The following is an 18,974-nucleotide window of genomic DNA, read 5'->3' as shown; positions in this document are numbered from 1 at the left end:
GGGGGTGGAAATAGCCCGTCAGACGCCGTGGGTGGCGCACGATCGGGGCTGGATTTTATGTAGGAAATGCGGAAAGATCCAGAGCGCTACTTAAAGCGCTAGGAGTACTTACCGTTTGTGAGATTGGGAAGAAGTAAGGACGCTTGTCTTTGAACGCTCTGCTTTATATATACTGTTTATTTCGTGGACCCTCGCAGCAAGGGGATGTTCTCGTTCACGTGCTATTGCGAAATCACTATTACGTGCCGATTATGTAATTTATGATTTATTCTAATGGTGATTAGTTTTTAGTTAGTTTGCGCCTATTTCGCTGCGGGGGTCGCGAGTTTCGTACTGGCGCGCTCAGTCGTCGCGTACTGCAGCCTGTTGCGGCAGAACTTGCATCTGTTCTTTGTGTGTTTTTTCCTCATAAGTTTCTTGTATCTTTCCGGATCCTTTTATTCTTTGTTCGCGTGGAATTTGGTATTTATTTAAGGCCTTTTTTCGATTGTGTGCGCTTTGGTTTTATTTGCGATGATTTCGTTCGTATGCAGGGCCCTTTTGTGACCGGTGGGTGCATTCGTGGTTGCGATGCATTGCGTTGGCGTTATACGTTTTTATAGTTTTTCCGCAGGTCTGCGGTTTTTCCCTGCAGCTGCGTCGAGGTCGGTTGTTACCTTAATTATTCCCTACTTCGTGTTAATGGTGTTTTCTCGTAAAAGTGCATTCTTGCATCGTTTTCAGCATTTATACTTTGGCGCAGGCGCAGTGTGCGCGGCGTTCGATCACAACAGTTTCGATGGCTTGGCCTATAGCTGAACGCGCTTATAGTCGGCACATATTATACCCACACAACGAATTAGTTCGCTATATTCCGTGCTCGCGCTCGCTTGGTAAACGGACGGGGCGCTATATTGTAGGCGCACCGGACATTACATCCAAACTTGTTTTTTTCTAAAACAAACAATGCGAAAATGATCTTTTGAATTATATTTTTATAATATTATTCAACATTCGCTGACCAACGATAAAATGATACTCTAGTTGACAGAGTTAAATTTTGGAACACAATTCGGCCAGGTGGTTTCCGAATGCGGGCAACGAGATCCCGGAGATAATTGAAGAGAGCTTGGATAATCAACCTACGTAAAAGTATGGAAGAGAACTACAAAACATTATTCTACGAGGTTTGGTATACGAAAAAGACTCAAGCTGCTTTCACATGCAGCGTAATGCTACTGCATACTGGACGCGATGAGCGATGAACGACGAGCGATGTCCAATAAAAGCTCTGCTTTTTCTCACGTGACGACGCAAAGCAAAGCTCTCATTGGATATCGCTCGTCGTTCATCGTTTATCGCGTCCAGTGTGCAATAGGCATAAGGGTGGAGTCCCATGAGGCATATTTGCGTCGTATCGTGTATCGCGCAACCAATCAGTAATCAGTAAAACACGAACCCACAACAGCGGTTAGCTTCTGATTGGTTACGCGGTTACGCGATACGCGATAAATACAAATTAAAATCATATAACACAGGAGTTAAGAGCCAGTGTAATATACAATATAGGATAGATACGTGGTACGAATATAAAGCAATATAATTATAAAGGCATATGACCACGAACGCCTGATATCGTTGACTATCATAAGACCACGAACGCCTGATATCTTTGGCTAAAAATTATTATATTTGATAAAAAACAATTAATAGACGTTTCGGTCTTCAATGAGACCTTCTTCAGTATTAGAATAAATTAAATGTGTTACGCATAATAATTACATGATATAAGACTTAAAATTAGATTCTTACAATATAAGTATTATTTTGGCTATTACAAAATTCCGTCAATACTATAATCGCAAAAGTTTTTTTCCTCCCCTTCTCAATTCTTACTGAATGTGATTTATATTCTCGTTTAAACGCAATGTTTCCATACCAGTTTGTTAGTCTGAGTAGATCTTGAACCGTATATCATGAACGATATGTAAGCAATTTCTCTCAATGTATGTCCACACAAAAATTCCAGTTTCTGTGTCGAAGATGAGAAAAGGACAGGTCTATAAAGTCAGTTCTACATTAGTTGCAAGCCGATCGCAAGTTTGTTGCGACAGCCAATCTGAAGTTGATTTCAAAATACAAGCTTCAGATTGGCAACAAATTTGCGATCAGCTTGCAACTAATGTAGAACTGGCTTTATAGACCTGTCCTTTTTAGCTGAACTTCTTGCACAGTTCATCTTTTCTCTTTTCTCTCCAACATGAAGAGAAAAGGAAGTGCAAGAACTTTAGCTAAAAAGAACAGACCTATGATTTCATTGACAGTGTCAGAAAATGGATGTAGCGACGTAGTACCGATAACGAAAATTGACGTATTGGCGCTAGTGTTCTGTCAATTTCGATCATGGACGGTGTCACGAAAAACGTCGACTTGACCTCTCTCAGGTTTCTCCAGTCCTGGCACTTTTGGTTCTGGCTTTTTCTAACTTGGCAGTGTTGGCAGATTTGCTCTCATCATTGCCGTCATCTACGTTTGGCGTTTTTACGGCTCACGCGTCATCGTGTCTTTACGCGACTTTTCGCGATCGTCTCGTATAATTGTAAACCATTCTAAGCAGACTGTGAACATTTACGCGTGAAATGTCATGACGCGACGACGACGACGCACCGACATCGTCGTGTCTCCACAGTGACAATTCCTACTCGCCGTGGATTTTCTGCGTATACAACTCGCTAGGTTGTAGAATCTCTGATGAATGTTGGCGATCCCTATTCGTGAAAGCAAATCGAAGCGGTGTGATTCCTCACTGCGTCGCTTAAATGGTATGTTCGTCAGTCTCCTTTGTTTCCCTTTGCATGTCATGTGTCATTGATATCTGACGCCAGCCAATTGGGCTGATACCGTGTGTAATCGCGATGTTCGGAATGGTTCGGAACGATCATCGTAACAATCGGATACGTTTTCAGATGTATTAAGATATCCGATGGTATTCGAGAAAAATCTGGAGAAAATCATGTGATCGTTCCGAATATCTTGCCGTAATTCGAGACAGAGTTAAAGCTGTTTTATTAATTTCTTATGGCAGATTTTCAGTGTTTTGCGTGGGTATGTTGTATGCACACAGATCCAATTGTCAAATTGCTAAGGGATATATATGGATTCTCTGAAAGCTTTAATAACTTATAAGGAATGCAATAACACTGACAATGTATTTCTTTGAGTCAAGACTGCACGATTTTTTTTATTTCAAAAATTACTGTTATGCGAATGAGTTTGATAATTATGTTTAATGTAATATTTAGAAATATATATATAAAATGATATGATTCTTTTTTCTTTTTCAAAATGATTTTTCTAAATTATTTCCTTTTTTTTGTTATCTGTATAATTGAATTTCTGTTTATTCATATGTGTATATCATGTATGTATATACATATTTATGAACTGTAATTTTTCTTTTAAAACAGAGTTAATAAACATGAAAATTTTTTTAGTTGCCTTATGGAAGAGTAAATATTTTTGTTTAGTATATTTTAAAATATTATTTTTGTAATATTTGGTATTTAAGAAACTAAAATCAAACTGAAAGGTGTATATTTAAATACAGAATATACTTGACATTTAAATACAAAATATATATGATATTTATATTTAAATAAGAAATAACTTTTGTATTATTGATATCACCTTAAATCAAATTTAGAACAAATTTTAGAGAGAATTTTAATAAAAATTACGATTGCTTTATAAATATCTAATATTTATATTTGAATATTTAAATATCTGACTTGATATATTAACATCTGAAATACATAAAACATATATACATTTATTTAAATAATAGTTCTAACTTAGATCTTATGTTATTTATAATAATGTAAAATATTATGTTATTTATAAACTTGTAAAATATTAAGATTCTTTCCGAGACTGTTGATTTTGATGTATTTCTTAAAATGTTATTTGTCCTAGGCTTTGCGTATTATGTCAGCAATAGTGCCAAATACACATAATGTAGTAGATCATGTAACTGAGAAGGAAAAATTATTAGAAGATGTATTAGTATCTGCAAAAGAATGCCACGTCAGGTTTGGTGGACGTGCAGAATTAGCTACAGAATCAGAAGCATGTGTTGCAAAGCTCTGCCATATATTTGAACTAATTTTTAGCCATGGGTTAAAGACAAATTATATAGAAAAAATTAATTCAGCATTCAGGTAACGTTTACACTATTGTAATGCATTTTATATATATTTATCTTTTTTCTCCCATTTCCTGTATGAGCACATACAGGTCATACAACAGACATGCTTTATGCCTTTATCATGACTCATCAGATGATAAATGTGGATGGAATTTTTCTTATTGATAAATTTATAGCATGAATAATTTAAAAAAAACACAAACGATTATAATTACTTTAAATCGCGATATCTCATAAGAGTATGTCGGATTAACAAAAATATTTTTGTTTATAGACATGTATCTGATTTGGTTTCTGGTGGTAATACAAAACCTAGCAATGCAGCAGATATAGCATTCTGGCCATGCATAAAGGATCAACTTACTTGGCACGAACAGGAACGTTTTAGTATGTTGAGAAAAGTTCATACGGATTATGGCCGAGGCAGAGCATGGCTGAGAGCTGTCTTGAACGAAAGATCTCTAGAACGGCACTTACATGCCATTATAAATCCTACTACATTGTCCCCTTTTTATGAAGAATGGGCCTTTTTGCTTGATCAAGAAAAGAGTTCTGTGTTACCTAATGTAGCTGCAGGTATTTTTCTTAAATAATATTTTACTGTATTCTTATCGAAAAATATTTAATTAATCTTATCATGCACACACACACATGTATATTTATTAGGTCTTGGTACCATTTTATTTGCGATAAGAACAGACAATGAGGAACTTGATGATCTAAATGGAAAAGGAATAGAAAAAAATAGATACGCGCAATCAGAACCAATTATTTCTACAGTAATACCAGGTATATATTAAATATAGATATTAAATTAGGATAAAATATTTCTCACATCTATTAAAAATTACATAACTCATAAAGTTATAAAATTTATTTATAATGTTTATTGTAATTTTACATAACGTTCTAATTTTTATTAATAACAGCTATTACTTTGTAACTTTTCTTTTTTTGAATTTCTTAATATCACAAAATTTTGTTTAAAAAATTTAAATTTGTAATTATTTATTTAAAACAAACTTAAATTAATAAAGTGGAAAAATTAATTTTTTATATCAGTATCTAAAAGAAAAAATTTTAAAACTATTGTAGTAATTGTTAGTATTGAATTATTAAGTATTATGCTAATTATTCAACAGAATCTCTCCCGTCTGAACAAGAAAAGCGAAAGAAAAAAGTGCAAACTCGCATAATTTCTTTTGATGATGATCATGAAGAAGAACGCAGGGAAATTGCAACTTCTATTAGCGCACCACCAACATGCCCTAGTTCTCCTACAATAACGCCAACAAAAGATTCTACTTCCCCATGTTTATCAGATTGCCAACCTCAAATGGATTCTAATGACAGCACAGAGATCAATACAAAACTTCCGGACTGGGAACAATGGTAAATATCTTTCACAATAACTAATATAATAATAGATACAAAAAATTATTTTTTCATAAAAATCTTCTAATGTCTACAGTGAATCTTTTGAAGAGGAGAACATATTAACTCCTGTAATGGATACTGGAAATTTGGGCGGCCTTGTACCTGTTTCATCACTTGATCAAACATTAGATGATATGTTAGTTAGTCTGCCAAATTACTTAGACGTAAGTTTACATTTTATTTATTTTTAACGAAAGAGTTAATTTTTTAATTATTATGAACGTTTGACAATTAAAGTAGATTTGTGAACATATGTAAATATTTATAATAGAAATTTATATTAAAAGCAAGATAGTCGATACAAAATATACAAGGCATATTTTTTAATTTTATTTCTATTTAGGATTCATCAGAAGTAACAGAACCTGCATTGGAAGCAACAGAACCATTAGTTGGTTTAGATTTCCATATAGATCCAGAAAATTTAGATGTAGATACATTACGTGTAAGGCTTTTAGCTATGACAGAAGTGCTAGAACAAGCTAGGGAAGATGCTATAACAAGCAGATTGCAATTGGCTCGTTTCCAGAGGCAACATCAACATTATTTAGAAAGGCATGAATTACAGTTGCAAACATTGAACAGGTAATTATGATTGTTTACATGATTAATTTATTAATAACACTAGTTTACAGCAAAAAATTACTTTGAACCGGACTACGTGTCTTTTATAGATTTTTGGATGCTGAAAACAATGCTGCAAGCGAAAAAATTCTAGCACGTCGGATTTTCAAGATAATTGAGGTTTAATATTTAAAAAATAGTTTTTTTGCGATATTTGACATTTTTTTAATAAAGAAGGTTAACGTTATCTTGAAATTTCGATCAGGAGGATGAATGTATTGTGCATCCCCTATAAAATACATTGTTCTTATTTCAATGCCTTACTTTTTAGCCATGTTATGAACGATTAAAGATAGGAGCTATTTTGAATATCGGCAGCGTCATTGAATGCGGTAACGCTAAAATCATTTTAAAACAACGCGCATACACACACACACACACAGAGTGAGGGGGGGGGGATATTAAACCTCAATTATCTTGAAAATCTGACGTGCTAGAATTTTTTCGTTTGCGCCATCGTTTTCAGCATTTAAAAATCTAGTCTCTAATAAGAGACACGTAGTTCGGTCCAAAGTAATTGAAAAAAAAATTTTTTTGTAAAGTTATTGTAGGCTTGATGTTACAAATGCTTCAAAGCATTTTTCGATAAGTCAGTGAAATTCTTTCTTCCGATTGGTTAATTAAATCCTTCGAAGCATTTGTAATGCCAAGTGGACCGCATCCATTATGCATATGTGTATATATACGTAGGGTATCTAACATTAGATGGAAAATTGTTTATGGACAGATAGAACGGACTAAACTGTTTGTGAGTCGAAAAGTCCTCTATCATTTTATAATTTTTACAATTAATTAACTAGTAATCACTAAGGGGCTGCGCACAATCAAAAGAATAGGGAACAGAGGACAGAGAATAAGAATTTCAATCTATCATTTACTATGGAATACACAACTTCTGATATAAGTTGAAATTCTTATTCCCTGTTCTCTATTCCTTTGATTGTGTACAGCCCCTCAAACTGGTATGCTTGTATTTGACGATAGGCCGGTATGCTTGTATTTGACGATAGGCCGGGTGGATACGCGCTTATTCGGTGATTTTTAATGATTACTACTTAACTAATTGCAAAAATTACATAATGGTAGAGGATTTTTCAACTCACTTTAGTCCACTCTACTTGCCCATAAACGGCCTTTCACCTAATATTAAACACCTTGTGTTACACGTATACACAGACTGAATTGTGTAATTTAATTATCTTAATTACTTTCATAATAAAGATGATATTGTTTTTATTCTTAAAAAGAGACACAGCGATCAATAAAAATATATTATAATTTGTAGAGTTATTTAAACTGAATTATCGAACAAAAGAAGAAAGATGTAATTAAAACCAAGTGATTTATTCTATTTGTAAATAGACATTGATACATAATATAATTTATTATACTTAATAGTAATTATTGATACATTTCGGTTACGTTCGGGGAGTGCACTATCAGTGTTATTGTGTTATTTTATCTTTATTATTCATTACACATGAAACAAAGATAAAATGATGTAATACCGATAATAATACGCTCCTTAAATGCAATCCTAATAGTATAATTTATATTGATTTGATTTACTTTTAATTATACAGAGAGAATGAACTCTTACGACAGCAACTGCGTAAGTATGTCACTGCTGTTCAGATGTTAAGGCGAGATTCCAATTCCACAACAGTATCCGAGGAAGATCCATCGTTGGACTATCACAATGAGGCGCGACAATATGAAGAAAAGTTGATACAAGTTGCAGATATGCATGCCGAGTTAATGGAATTTAATGCTAGATTGACAATGCAATTGACAAACAGGTATTATATTAATACAAAGTCGCGCAAATAATCTTGTAATATTTCTCTATATTGTTCAAATGTTATACAGAGATAGATTAGTAAAAATGCTGCAAACGGAATTAGAGTGTCTCCGAGGACCGTTAAACGAGGACGATTTACCTGCAGAGCCACCATGTCTTATTCATATATGGATTCCATCGGCGTTTCTTACAGGACAGTCATCTGACATCCATCATGTTTATCAAGTATGACCGTCCTTTGTGTTTTAAATTTTTTCACTAAAGTGATTCCTATGTAATTTGCGTATTTATTTTGTTAACATAATAGATTTACGTACGCATAAGAGACATAGAGTGGAACATTTACCGGCGATATGCTCAATTTTATGCGCTTTATAGAGAGATAAAGAAACACGATACTATTGTTACAACTTTCGAATTTCCACCAAAAAAAACGATAGGAAATAAGGTAAGTTGTAAATATATTGAAACATAAATTTGTAATATAAGTAATAGCAAAAATATTTAGATGTAACAAGTAATTATTAATGACTTAGGATGCGAAATTTGTGGAAGAACGACGGCAAAAGCTGCAGCAATGGTTACGGCGTGTCGTTGGACGCATAGCGCAATGTTCACCTGTATTTGCGTGTAGGCCAAACAGACAGACGCTCGTGTCTCTGATGCCTTTCTTTGGGTAACTTATTTAATCTACAAGAATCATTTTTGATAAATCAGTGCTGTCCAATAATGGCACGAATAATTCAATTTATTGGACAACACTGCTATAAATTTAAAAAAATTTCTTATAAATATGACTATAGATGTATATCCATTGAATTTAGCGCTAAGTATAACTATTTATATTTAGCGTTAAGTACAATTAAGTATATGATTTTCGCGTTTATCTGAAAAATGATATATATCGGAATTTGTCACTTTTAGTGCAAAGATGGATCACTGATTCAGATTATCAAAAAATTCCATTCTTAAAAAAAGATCATCTTTTTCAGTATATTTTTATATTTTTGCCAAAATATTATCATCAGTTTCTATTTTCAGTGATATTCCTAATGCTGAGGAATCGAGGAAAAATAATTCCGCAAGAAATACTTTTTCTTCCTCCCCTCAATATATGGGTTTATAATCATGACAATTTTTATAGCCAATTTGTAAATAATGAGAAAGAAATCTTAATTTAATTGCGTCAGACAAGTATCTTGTTATATATAATATACACTGTTGATGATGAAGCAAATAAGTATTGTTGCATGTATCTATGTAAATAAGAATATATCTATGCACATGTGACAATATATGATGCTCAGCATGTGTATGAGATTAATATGTAGCAAAAAATGATTAAAAGCTGGTCTTTTCTATGCAAATAATATTTATATTTTTTAAATATTTTATTACAAAACAATTATCCCAATCTGAAATCCTATGAATTTGATTACACAGAAGAAAGTTTAAAGATAATAAATTACATTATTTTTATTAAATTCGACGCAATATTAGTAGTGTTTTATATGATCTATGAACCCCAATAATTAAATATAATTACATGCTACAAAAAATAGTAATAAAACAAATTAATGTTTGATCAAATATAAATTTGATATATATATATATATAAGCATTTAAAAATACATATACATATATATACCAATTGTTGAATGAAATATAAATTTATTCAGATATATATCATAACCTTTTTTTTTAAAAATGAAGGAAAAAACTATTTAATAAGTAATATAAATTCTCTTATTTATATAATTGAAATGTATTAAATAAATTGTTATCTATGATAAACAAAATATAATGTGTATCAAATGACAAGATCTCGTTTTCTAAAAAGTTTATTTATGTAAGGCGTCTTAATAGTAATATAAAAAGGTACATTTTTTCATTTATCCTTTATGATAAAAATAAAGGTGCATATTGTTATTGTTGGAATAAGTACATATAATATTATGCCGGTAAATCAGAGTACAACTAATCGCGCATATAAAAAAACATGAATTTTAATAACTTAGATAAGATATTCTCACTATGGAGAGGTAAGATAATAAGAGGACTCATGAGATCAAGGATATTAAAAAAAAAATAAGTGTATCTCGAAATAAATCTGCGCAAAACGCAAGTAGCACTTTCGGCTCATTTAAATAACAATCCATTTTTTACAATATATTTGTACTAGGCAACACTTTGGCTGTGCTCACCTTTCCATATTGAGAGAAGTTCTTCCTTAATAGCATGGTACACTTAGAGTTACAAATATACTTGTTATTATTAACGTTTTTTTTCTTTTTTTCTATAATCGACGAATAAAGATCATTAATAATTATATTATTTTATGAAGCCATCACGCAACAGTCGATGTGTTTATATCAATGGCCAAACGAAATATCATGAGCTTAAATTACGTTACATCACAATCGCAGTATTATAATAATTATATTCATAAACATCATCATTAAATCATGTCATTTTCTTAAATAGCTATAAAAAATGACAATTAAAATTTTTAATTTTAAATAAATCATATTATTAATTTTAAATAAATCATATCAAGGTATTTAATATAGATATACAAGGTATTTAATGTAGATATTAAAAAGCACAAAATTTTATCTAATATTCTCAATGCTAACTTTGTTTTATATATTTTTATACAAATCCTGAATACACATTTGTGATAATTGATGAATATATTGAAATATTATTAAAACTGCAAAAACAGATATTTAACAAACTATATATTATATCGGATGAAATAGTATCATAATATTCAAATTTATTTATGAGATTATAAAGCCAATAAATCGTTCGATAACGAACAAGAATATACAATTGTTTCAGAATAATATATACATATATATATATATATATATATATATCAGTTTTTCTTATTAAAAATTGAAATTTTTTTTAATGAATATGTGAAACAAAATTATTATTTAATATTAATTTCCGTATTTCGAAAAAATATATATTATATATATATACATATATACATATATGTATGTATATATGTATATATATATATGTTATATACAGGATGAGCTATATCCAGATCAACCAAAAAAGCCGGCATGTGCGTACTGTTTATGAAAAACTAAATCGAAAAGTCTTCTACTAGTACATTTTATAATTTTTGCAATTTTTTTTTAATTACCCAATAAGCAGAATATCTAAAATCGACGCATAAGACAACTTTAAGATATCTTTAAGAGTTCTTTAAGAAATATCTTTGAGATATTTCGTAAAGAACTTCTCGAAAGATATGTTAATATCGTCTTGTACATCGATTTTACCCGCTTATTCGGCAATTTTTAGAAATTAATATCTCGTTAATTGTTGCGATCATTGCAAAATGAGAAAGGATTTTTCAATTCAGTTTTTCATAAACAGTACGTACATGCCGGTTCCTACGGCTGGTCTGGATCACCCTGTGTATATACGTATATACATACGCACGCGCGCGCGCGAACACACGCGCGCACACACACACACACACACACACACATTGACAAACGTGCTGTTGTTGTTTCATCAATAAACTTTAATTTTGCAAAAATATGCATCACTATGTTCTTTATCAGAAATGATTAGTACAAGAAGCGTTTTTAACTTATTTACGTACTCTATTTCTCTTCTCTGACTAATTTTAATTTAGCCCTAGGACCAGTGAGAAACTAAACAAATTTCGACTCCGTTTACAAGATAGAATAAAAACAATAATATAGCATTGTAAGATACTCTTCTGGAATATTGAGAATGTCGCAATTAATTATAAGATAAACAATTATATTTGTTATTTTAGAAATTCAAATATATTTATATTTATAAGGTCAAGCCGGTAAATTTATACAAATTGTATGATAAATTATAAAATTTGCAATTTTGTAAATATCAATTGATTAACAATCGTTTTGTATCCAATATTTTATATTCTTAAACCATATTGATATAACGTAAATATGTGTTAAAGAATGAAATAAATAAATGCTTATTCATATAAGCTTTGTTATTTTTAACTGAATTAAACATGTCAAACTTTGATTACTTTAGCAAATATATGTGCACCATTCAAATAGCATAAATACATTGCTCGGTACATCAAAATATTTTATAATCTACATTATATTCACGCGAGCAGTACTGAAATCTAGAAAATAGGTCGACAGTAATCTCTTAAAGAATAAAAAAACAATAAATAATGTTTTATATATTTATTATAAAACGGTGAATAAAAGTTGCATTTAATTTCAGTAGGTATATAAAATTTTTTTTTTTTAAGATATATTTTATACAACATACATGATTTTATGTAGTGAAAAGTTTGTATAATTCTGAGCATCTTACAAATTACAATATACGATCAACAATCATTTTCGTTTTTGTGCAAGATACTGCAACGATACATCTATACAGGGTGTCCCATTTTAATCTATCGGTCGAAATAACTTCGAGGGGGATGGTTTTATCAAAAAATGTTTAAGACAAAAGTTACTGGGGTTGAACGGGGCCGTCCATCAGTGACCATGGCCTTGACCTTGACCTTGACGTCAAATTTGAAGGTTATTTCAGGATCAAATTGCGATTTTTAAATAGAAACCCCAATTTTTTATTCGGGATATCGAAAGAGCGGGAAATTTCACATTCCAACACGTGGTCATGTTTGGTCCAAAATGTCCTCTAACAACATTACAAGGTCAAATGAATGGAGCGGTGATTAAGACTATTGTATGCAGATGCGCAAAACATAATAGTTGCAAGGATCAAAGGGGGGCGTCGAATGGTGACCTTGAACTTGATCTTGAGGTTAAGTTTGAAGGTTATGTCAAGGTCGAAGTATTTTTTCTTGTCATCAAATGGAATGACGTATGACCTACTCGAATATGACGTTAAAAAACGGTAGTCACTTTTGCATGAATTTTACGTTAAATACTGTAGGGTTTGCGTTTAGGTTTTACGCTTAAGGACTACATGCATCGCGAATACGGGTTTTCATATCCTCAACTGCCGCGCTAGTACGCTGCGCTGCTGCTAGCCTGCGCAGCGTACACACACACATTAAGCGCAAAACCTAAACGCAAACCCTACAGTATTTAACGTAAAATTCATGCAAAAGTGACTACCGTTTTTTAACGTCATATTCGAGTAGGTCATACGTCATTCCATTTGATGACAAGAAAAAATACTTCGACCTTGACATAACCTTCAAATTTAACCTCAAGATCAAGGTCAAGGTCACCATTCGACGCCCCCCTTTGATCCTTGCAACTATTATGTTTTGCGCATCTGCATACAATAGTCTTAATCACGCTCCATTCGTTTGACCTTGTAATGTTGTTAGAGGACATTTTGAACCAAACATGAAAACGTGTTGGAATGTGAAATTTCCCGCTCTTTCGATATCCCGAATAAAAAATTGGGGTTTCTATTTAAAAATCGCGATTTGATCCTGAAATAACCTTCAAATTTGACATCAAGGTCAAGGTCAAGGTCATTGATGGACGGCCCCCTTCAACCCCAGTAACTTTTGTCTTAAACATTTTTTGATAAAACCATCCCCCTCGAAGTTATTTCGACCGATAGATTAAAATGGGACACCCTTAGACTGTCCTAGGGTTAAATAAATTTTTAATTGACATAATCGTTTTGCCGTTTCTGAAGCCTGCTCAGATTTAGATATGTAGAGAGAATGTACCGAACAATAGTGACGCGCACGCGCACGCGCGCGCGTAAAGAGATTATTTAATAAATTACAAGAGAATATATTTATATTCGTTCATAGGTAATCGGTATGACTTGAGCCTAATTATTTAACTTTAGATTCTTTTTTTAGGTATATCCAAATAACAGATAATATTCTTAGTTCCAGCAGTCTTCATACGCGTTACTCTGCTTACAGAATTGACAACAAAAGCTAACAATAATGATAACACATTATGCAAGTACACGAAGGTTAAAGAGTGGAGCCTTTTGAAAGAGTGCGGTGAAAATAACGAGGCTAGCGTTCGCTGAAATCACTTTTTTTGTTCATCTACTGCTCATTATTAAATGTACGAAAACCTGTTCTTTCACTTTATTCATTAACGTTAATTATACATTGTCGTCGTATTATGTTGGAATTATTCTCCGTTTGAAGTGCAAAGCACAGATTGAAGTATATGTACGAATATATACGTACTTTATACTTTTTTTCCCCTTAAAAGCTGCTTCACACTCAGACATACATATACGACAAAGGGTGCGTTCCGTTTCTCGCATGATGAGTATAATGCATCGTTTATCTTTGTTGCTCACCAAATGTTAAACAAGGACAATGGATGCATCATGCACATCATGCGCGATACGGAACGCACCTCTAGTTAGCGGTAGGTTAGATCTGTAGCAAAATAAATACAAACGAAATTTTCTTAAACTAGTAAATGCTACAGTATCTTTGTATTGTATACACTTTAACTAGCCAGTGCATTTTTTGTGTATATCCTGACTCTCTGATTAACCTTCCTGTCTATGTAGCACACCTTACCACGCATTCTAAGGCATGAACTTCCTAGTGAGCTGGATAAGAGAGAGCATAGACCAGTGTGCCAGGTACTTATGTGTTAACATTCTTTTTTTTTTCTTCACTGTTGCAGCTAGATATACATTACATTAGAAAGTATATTACTATCGTATTTAAAAAACCGTTTCTTCTGTTTCTTGACTTTACACTCTATCAATATTCTTATTTTCCACAGACAGTAACTATAAAAACCGTTTGCAAAAACTTTTCGTATTAGAAAGCAAAAAATAAACTTGAACTTCTTGAGTGGCTATGTCTGTGTATACTAAACAATAATTTAACCCATCCCACGAATAACTTTTAACTTCTTTTTCTCTTGTATTCGTATTTTATGTAACAATCTTTATTATTTTTTAAATTTCTATTAATAATGCGATAAGTGTCTTCGATGACAATTAAAGCAAGTTTCCTTTTTTTACCTGAATCGCTAATTATTTAATATAACATAAAGATTAATAGTCGAACTGCGTTTGAGCAAATATTTTACGTGCTGAAATTGATTTTATTGTATCGATTCCTTTCTAAAGTTATTCGTGTGAATGGCTTAATCAGGATTTCGATATTACAACACACGCATACTTGTATAAGACGTAGGTTATGTTTTTAGGATAATCATCCACGTCTATACAAAACAGGCACACTTATCTTCCGCGCCAGATTAGGGAGCTGTTTTTACTCATCTGATACCATAGCGAAAGCACATGTGAATCAATGTTTAGTATTATCGTCATCGTTTCTATCTCGATACATGTCCATTCTTATGTCTCGTTCCATCATACATTCATCAACCTGTCACTTGTATTGGTTGTACATATTCAGATTGCAATGTAATATAAAATATGATAAATAAAAACATTGTAATCATATGGTATCGTCGCAAGATAGAATAGAAGAGAATAAAACATCCACAATTCCAAATAAGTATAAAATACTCTAAAATATTAAATTCAATTTTAATAATGTTTTAAAATGTGCAGTTTGCTTAATTCTATTTGTCAAAAATAGATCCATAAACGTATTTATATGTAGCTCCAAATAAATTTACACGACAATCGATTGCTCGTTGAAAACAATCGTTCTCATAAAGCCACTTCTGTAAAACAAAGAAACACGCGCGCGCACACATACATACACACACAAAAGGATACATTATTTTTTAGCTCCTTGTACAATAATAGTTTGAGAATATTTTTAGCATACAAAAAAGTAATAATACAAAACGATACAAAATTCTAACAAGTGATTCATCTCTGTCACTATGTAATTAAGTTACTTCAAGCAATGAAAATCTAATAAACATCAGAGACAATTAGCAATACATATATACATATGCGTGCATATGCATATATATATTGTGAACATGTGCTCTCTTCTTTGTATCCGTAGAATTTTGTTTATTCCAACAATGAAATTTAATACCTTTTCTCATCTTGAATATTTATTCGTGTATACAAAACTAAAGTTGTTTAGCACATTTTAGCACTAAATTTAGAATACACAATTTCATTAGTCTTTTTTTCCCTGTAGAACACAATGTTCATTTCTAAACTTTTTGTCGTTTCTTTTCTTTTTGTTTTTTTTTCCTTTTAGTTATCACAAATTATTGTTCCTCGTATTTATTATTGTTTCAATCATTAGAACGGAGCTCAAATGTCTTCCAATACTTCTTTTTTTATCGATGCAATTGCAACTTCCTTTTAATTACACAATTCACAAACCCACACGATATTCGCACGGGGCGCACTGGGAACAGGCTGTTCTTTTTCTTTTGTTCGGTAACTTTTCTTTGTCGTTATATGCTTTTATCTCGAAGTAAATCACTTTCTACCCACAAGATCGTTAAAAAAAAATATATATATGTATATATACTAATCGAGCTTATAAGTGTAACACCGCAAGGTAAAGAGTGGGACTATGGATTTGGAGGAGGTGTGGTCGGTGTTGTATGCACGGAGGGTGATGCACTGGCGACCATTGTCGGACTGGCCGGCTGTTGCAATGGCAGGAACGCTGATCCCAAGCTGGGTTTCAACTGGAATGCTGGAACGCACGGCTTTGGACAATAATCTAGTTTGCTCAAATCTATCATGGGCCGCCTATACAAACACGAAAAAAAATCGTTATTTAAAGCGTAAAAGATAATACTGTAGGCCGTAGAGAAGAATGATCTTTGTTATTACCTCGCATCTTCCACAAATTTGAGGTTGACTTTCTCACAGCCATCGGGCGGCTCCCTCGCGAGGAACCTGTTAATGTGAGGAGAAGTGCCGAGACGTCCTTCTCTATCTTGTTCAGGTGTTGAACCACGGCTTCCACCTAAAAATCAAAGAAGAGCATTGATATCATGTCACTGTAGAAAACATGACTTGTGAAGCGTGTTGTTTTTTTATATTAATTGAAATATGTAACAAAAATTCATGCCACTCACTATTTTAGTAATAATTACTTCCTCATATATACATATATAAAAAGTAGGTATAGATTTATGCAAAAGAGGTCATCTTTGCACATTCATTTTGTAATTAAGATAAACAGACAAATGTATAAACACAAATTATCTTTTCACATGCTAAACTTAATAATATTGAATATATTATAGAAAAAAAAACATATATACATATAATATTAAACATTAATATTCTTGCTTGCTCATGATGCTAAAAAAAAATAAAACAAATATTAATATCTATTCTGAAATATATTGAATTAAAATTGCAATTATCGTGCACTTTTAATGTTTTTGATTAAATTTTAATGTATGTATATAAGGTGTCTCACCTAACTCGAGCATCTGAAATATCTCGTTTGGTTTTTATTAGAGGAAAAAATGTTTCAGATGAAAGTAGAACGGTTTCAAGGAAGACATATTTTCATGTTATTTGTATTCTAGATAGAGATGCCCAAAAGATATAAAAGTTATCTCCACTATTTTAAATGCTATCGTATAATATTTTTTTACACAATATGATTCTTTTAATTATTCTGCACATAAAAGATAGAGACACCAAAAAATCAACAGTTTACTATTGATTTCTTAAACTATTTATTTTTTGATAATTGTACCTTAATGCTTTTGAAAATATATATAGTTGCTTATTTAAAAAATTATCCATTTTACATACGTTTTTTTTTTAGCTATATGTTTTTTTATTCCAATTGATTCCTCTCATTATTCTGTTCATAAAAGTATTAAGGTACGATTATAAAAAAAATAATAATTTACGAGTTATTTAACATTTTATGTCAATATGTGCCAGAATAAAATATAAAATATCTCAAACTATTGATTTTTGATATTTCTACCTCAATACTTTTATATGCAGAATAATTAGAAGAATGATATTGTGTAAAAAAAAATCCTACATTCCATTTAAAAAAGAAGACATTCATATCTTTTGAGTGCCTCTCCACCTAGAAGAAACATAATATAACCAAAATCATGAGGAGCAGACTTTCAAAATGTGTTTTGTTCAAAATTTCATTTTTTTAGTTAGAGATGACGGAGTGTTCAATATTGAAAGACTCATTATAAGCTATTCTGAGATGTTCAGAAAGCATTTTTTTCATCGTTAATTTATATACTGAAAAAACATAGACATTTTGAAATACATTATGTTTTTTAATTAGAAACAAACAAAATGCATTTGTTTAACATTTTTAGCAATTGTTTAGCAATTTTGTTTAATATTTTACATCCTAGTGATTGACATTCTTAGTTTCTGTAAAATGCATAGTTTCTTTCTTTCTCGTTTTCAGAAAATTACAAATTTAGAACAAAACGCATTTGAAAGTCCTTGCTCCTTATATATATATATATATATATATATATATATGTATGTACACACATATACATCACAGTATACACGTTTTAATATGCTGGTAGTAATATTTACAAAAGGAATATCTACTATAAATGATGTTCCACTTGGCGTTTACATCGTTTAAGAGCACTATTTGTTTAATTTACTTAATAAACAACAAGGATAAAATAATTCTCAGAGCGTTGCGAGCGTCAAGTGAAACGCAGTCAAAGAATAAATGAGTGTACAAAACATTCATAAAAATAGCAAATCATGCAACTAATTCAGATATATGTACATGATTTTAAGAATATCTTGTTTTACCTATTGTTATTATTATTATTATTATTATATAAGTTGTATATCATATATTATAATGATATGCATGTTATTGATGATAAGAAAAAATTGATAAGATCTCGCATAAACAATCGTAATAATATGATAATCGAAATAATATGATTATAAAAATGATGACTACAAATTTGTCTGTAAACAAAATACAATGTTCTTTTATAAGATTAAGAGAATTTTATAAAATTTAAATTATATATATATATATATTTT

The 18,974-nt window shown here is 31.4% G+C and overlaps 2 protein-coding genes across 2 annotated transcripts in view; one reads left to right on the top strand and one right to left on the bottom strand.

Annotated features, from left to right (window-relative positions):
* Positions 1-2,626: 2,626 nt before the first annotated feature.
* LOC108769223 (sorting nexin-29) lies at positions 2,627-9,424 on the top strand. Its single transcript, XM_018520087.1, has 12 exons — positions 2,627-2,801; positions 3,952-4,196; positions 4,458-4,759; positions 4,850-4,972; positions 5,326-5,575; positions 5,655-5,784; positions 5,964-6,205; positions 7,828-8,043; positions 8,114-8,270; positions 8,353-8,493; positions 8,582-8,721; positions 9,087-9,424. The coding sequence occupies exons 1-12, from the start codon at positions 2,799-2,801 to the stop codon at positions 9,169-9,171; spliced, it is 2,034 nt and encodes a 677-aa protein (XP_018375589.1). The 5' UTR covers positions 2,627-2,798; the 3' UTR covers positions 9,172-9,424.
* Positions 9,425-14,935: 5,511 nt separating this feature from the next.
* LOC108769224 (protein FAM117B) overlaps positions 14,936-18,974 on the bottom strand; it is an 8,268-nt gene continuing 4,229 nt past the window's right edge. Inside the window, exons 8-9 of the mRNA XM_018520088.1 lie at positions 16,788-16,923; positions 14,936-16,703 (exon numbers count right to left, since the gene is read on the bottom strand). Coding sequence (XP_018375590.1) covers positions 16,520-16,703; positions 16,788-16,923 — 320 coding nt within the window. The 3' untranslated portion in view covers positions 14,936-16,519. The remainder of the gene's footprint in view (positions 16,704-16,787; positions 16,924-18,974) is intronic.

Source organism: Trachymyrmex cornetzi, unplaced genomic scaffold (assembly GCF_001594075.2).
Source record: "Trachymyrmex cornetzi isolate Tcor2-1 unplaced genomic scaffold, Tcor1.1 scaffold877, whole genome shotgun sequence".
NCBI lineage: Eukaryota > Metazoa > Arthropoda > Insecta > Hymenoptera > Formicidae > Trachymyrmex > Trachymyrmex cornetzi.
Note: the sequence above shows the minus strand (reverse complement) of the source record. Positions and strands in the feature narration are given on the sequence as shown.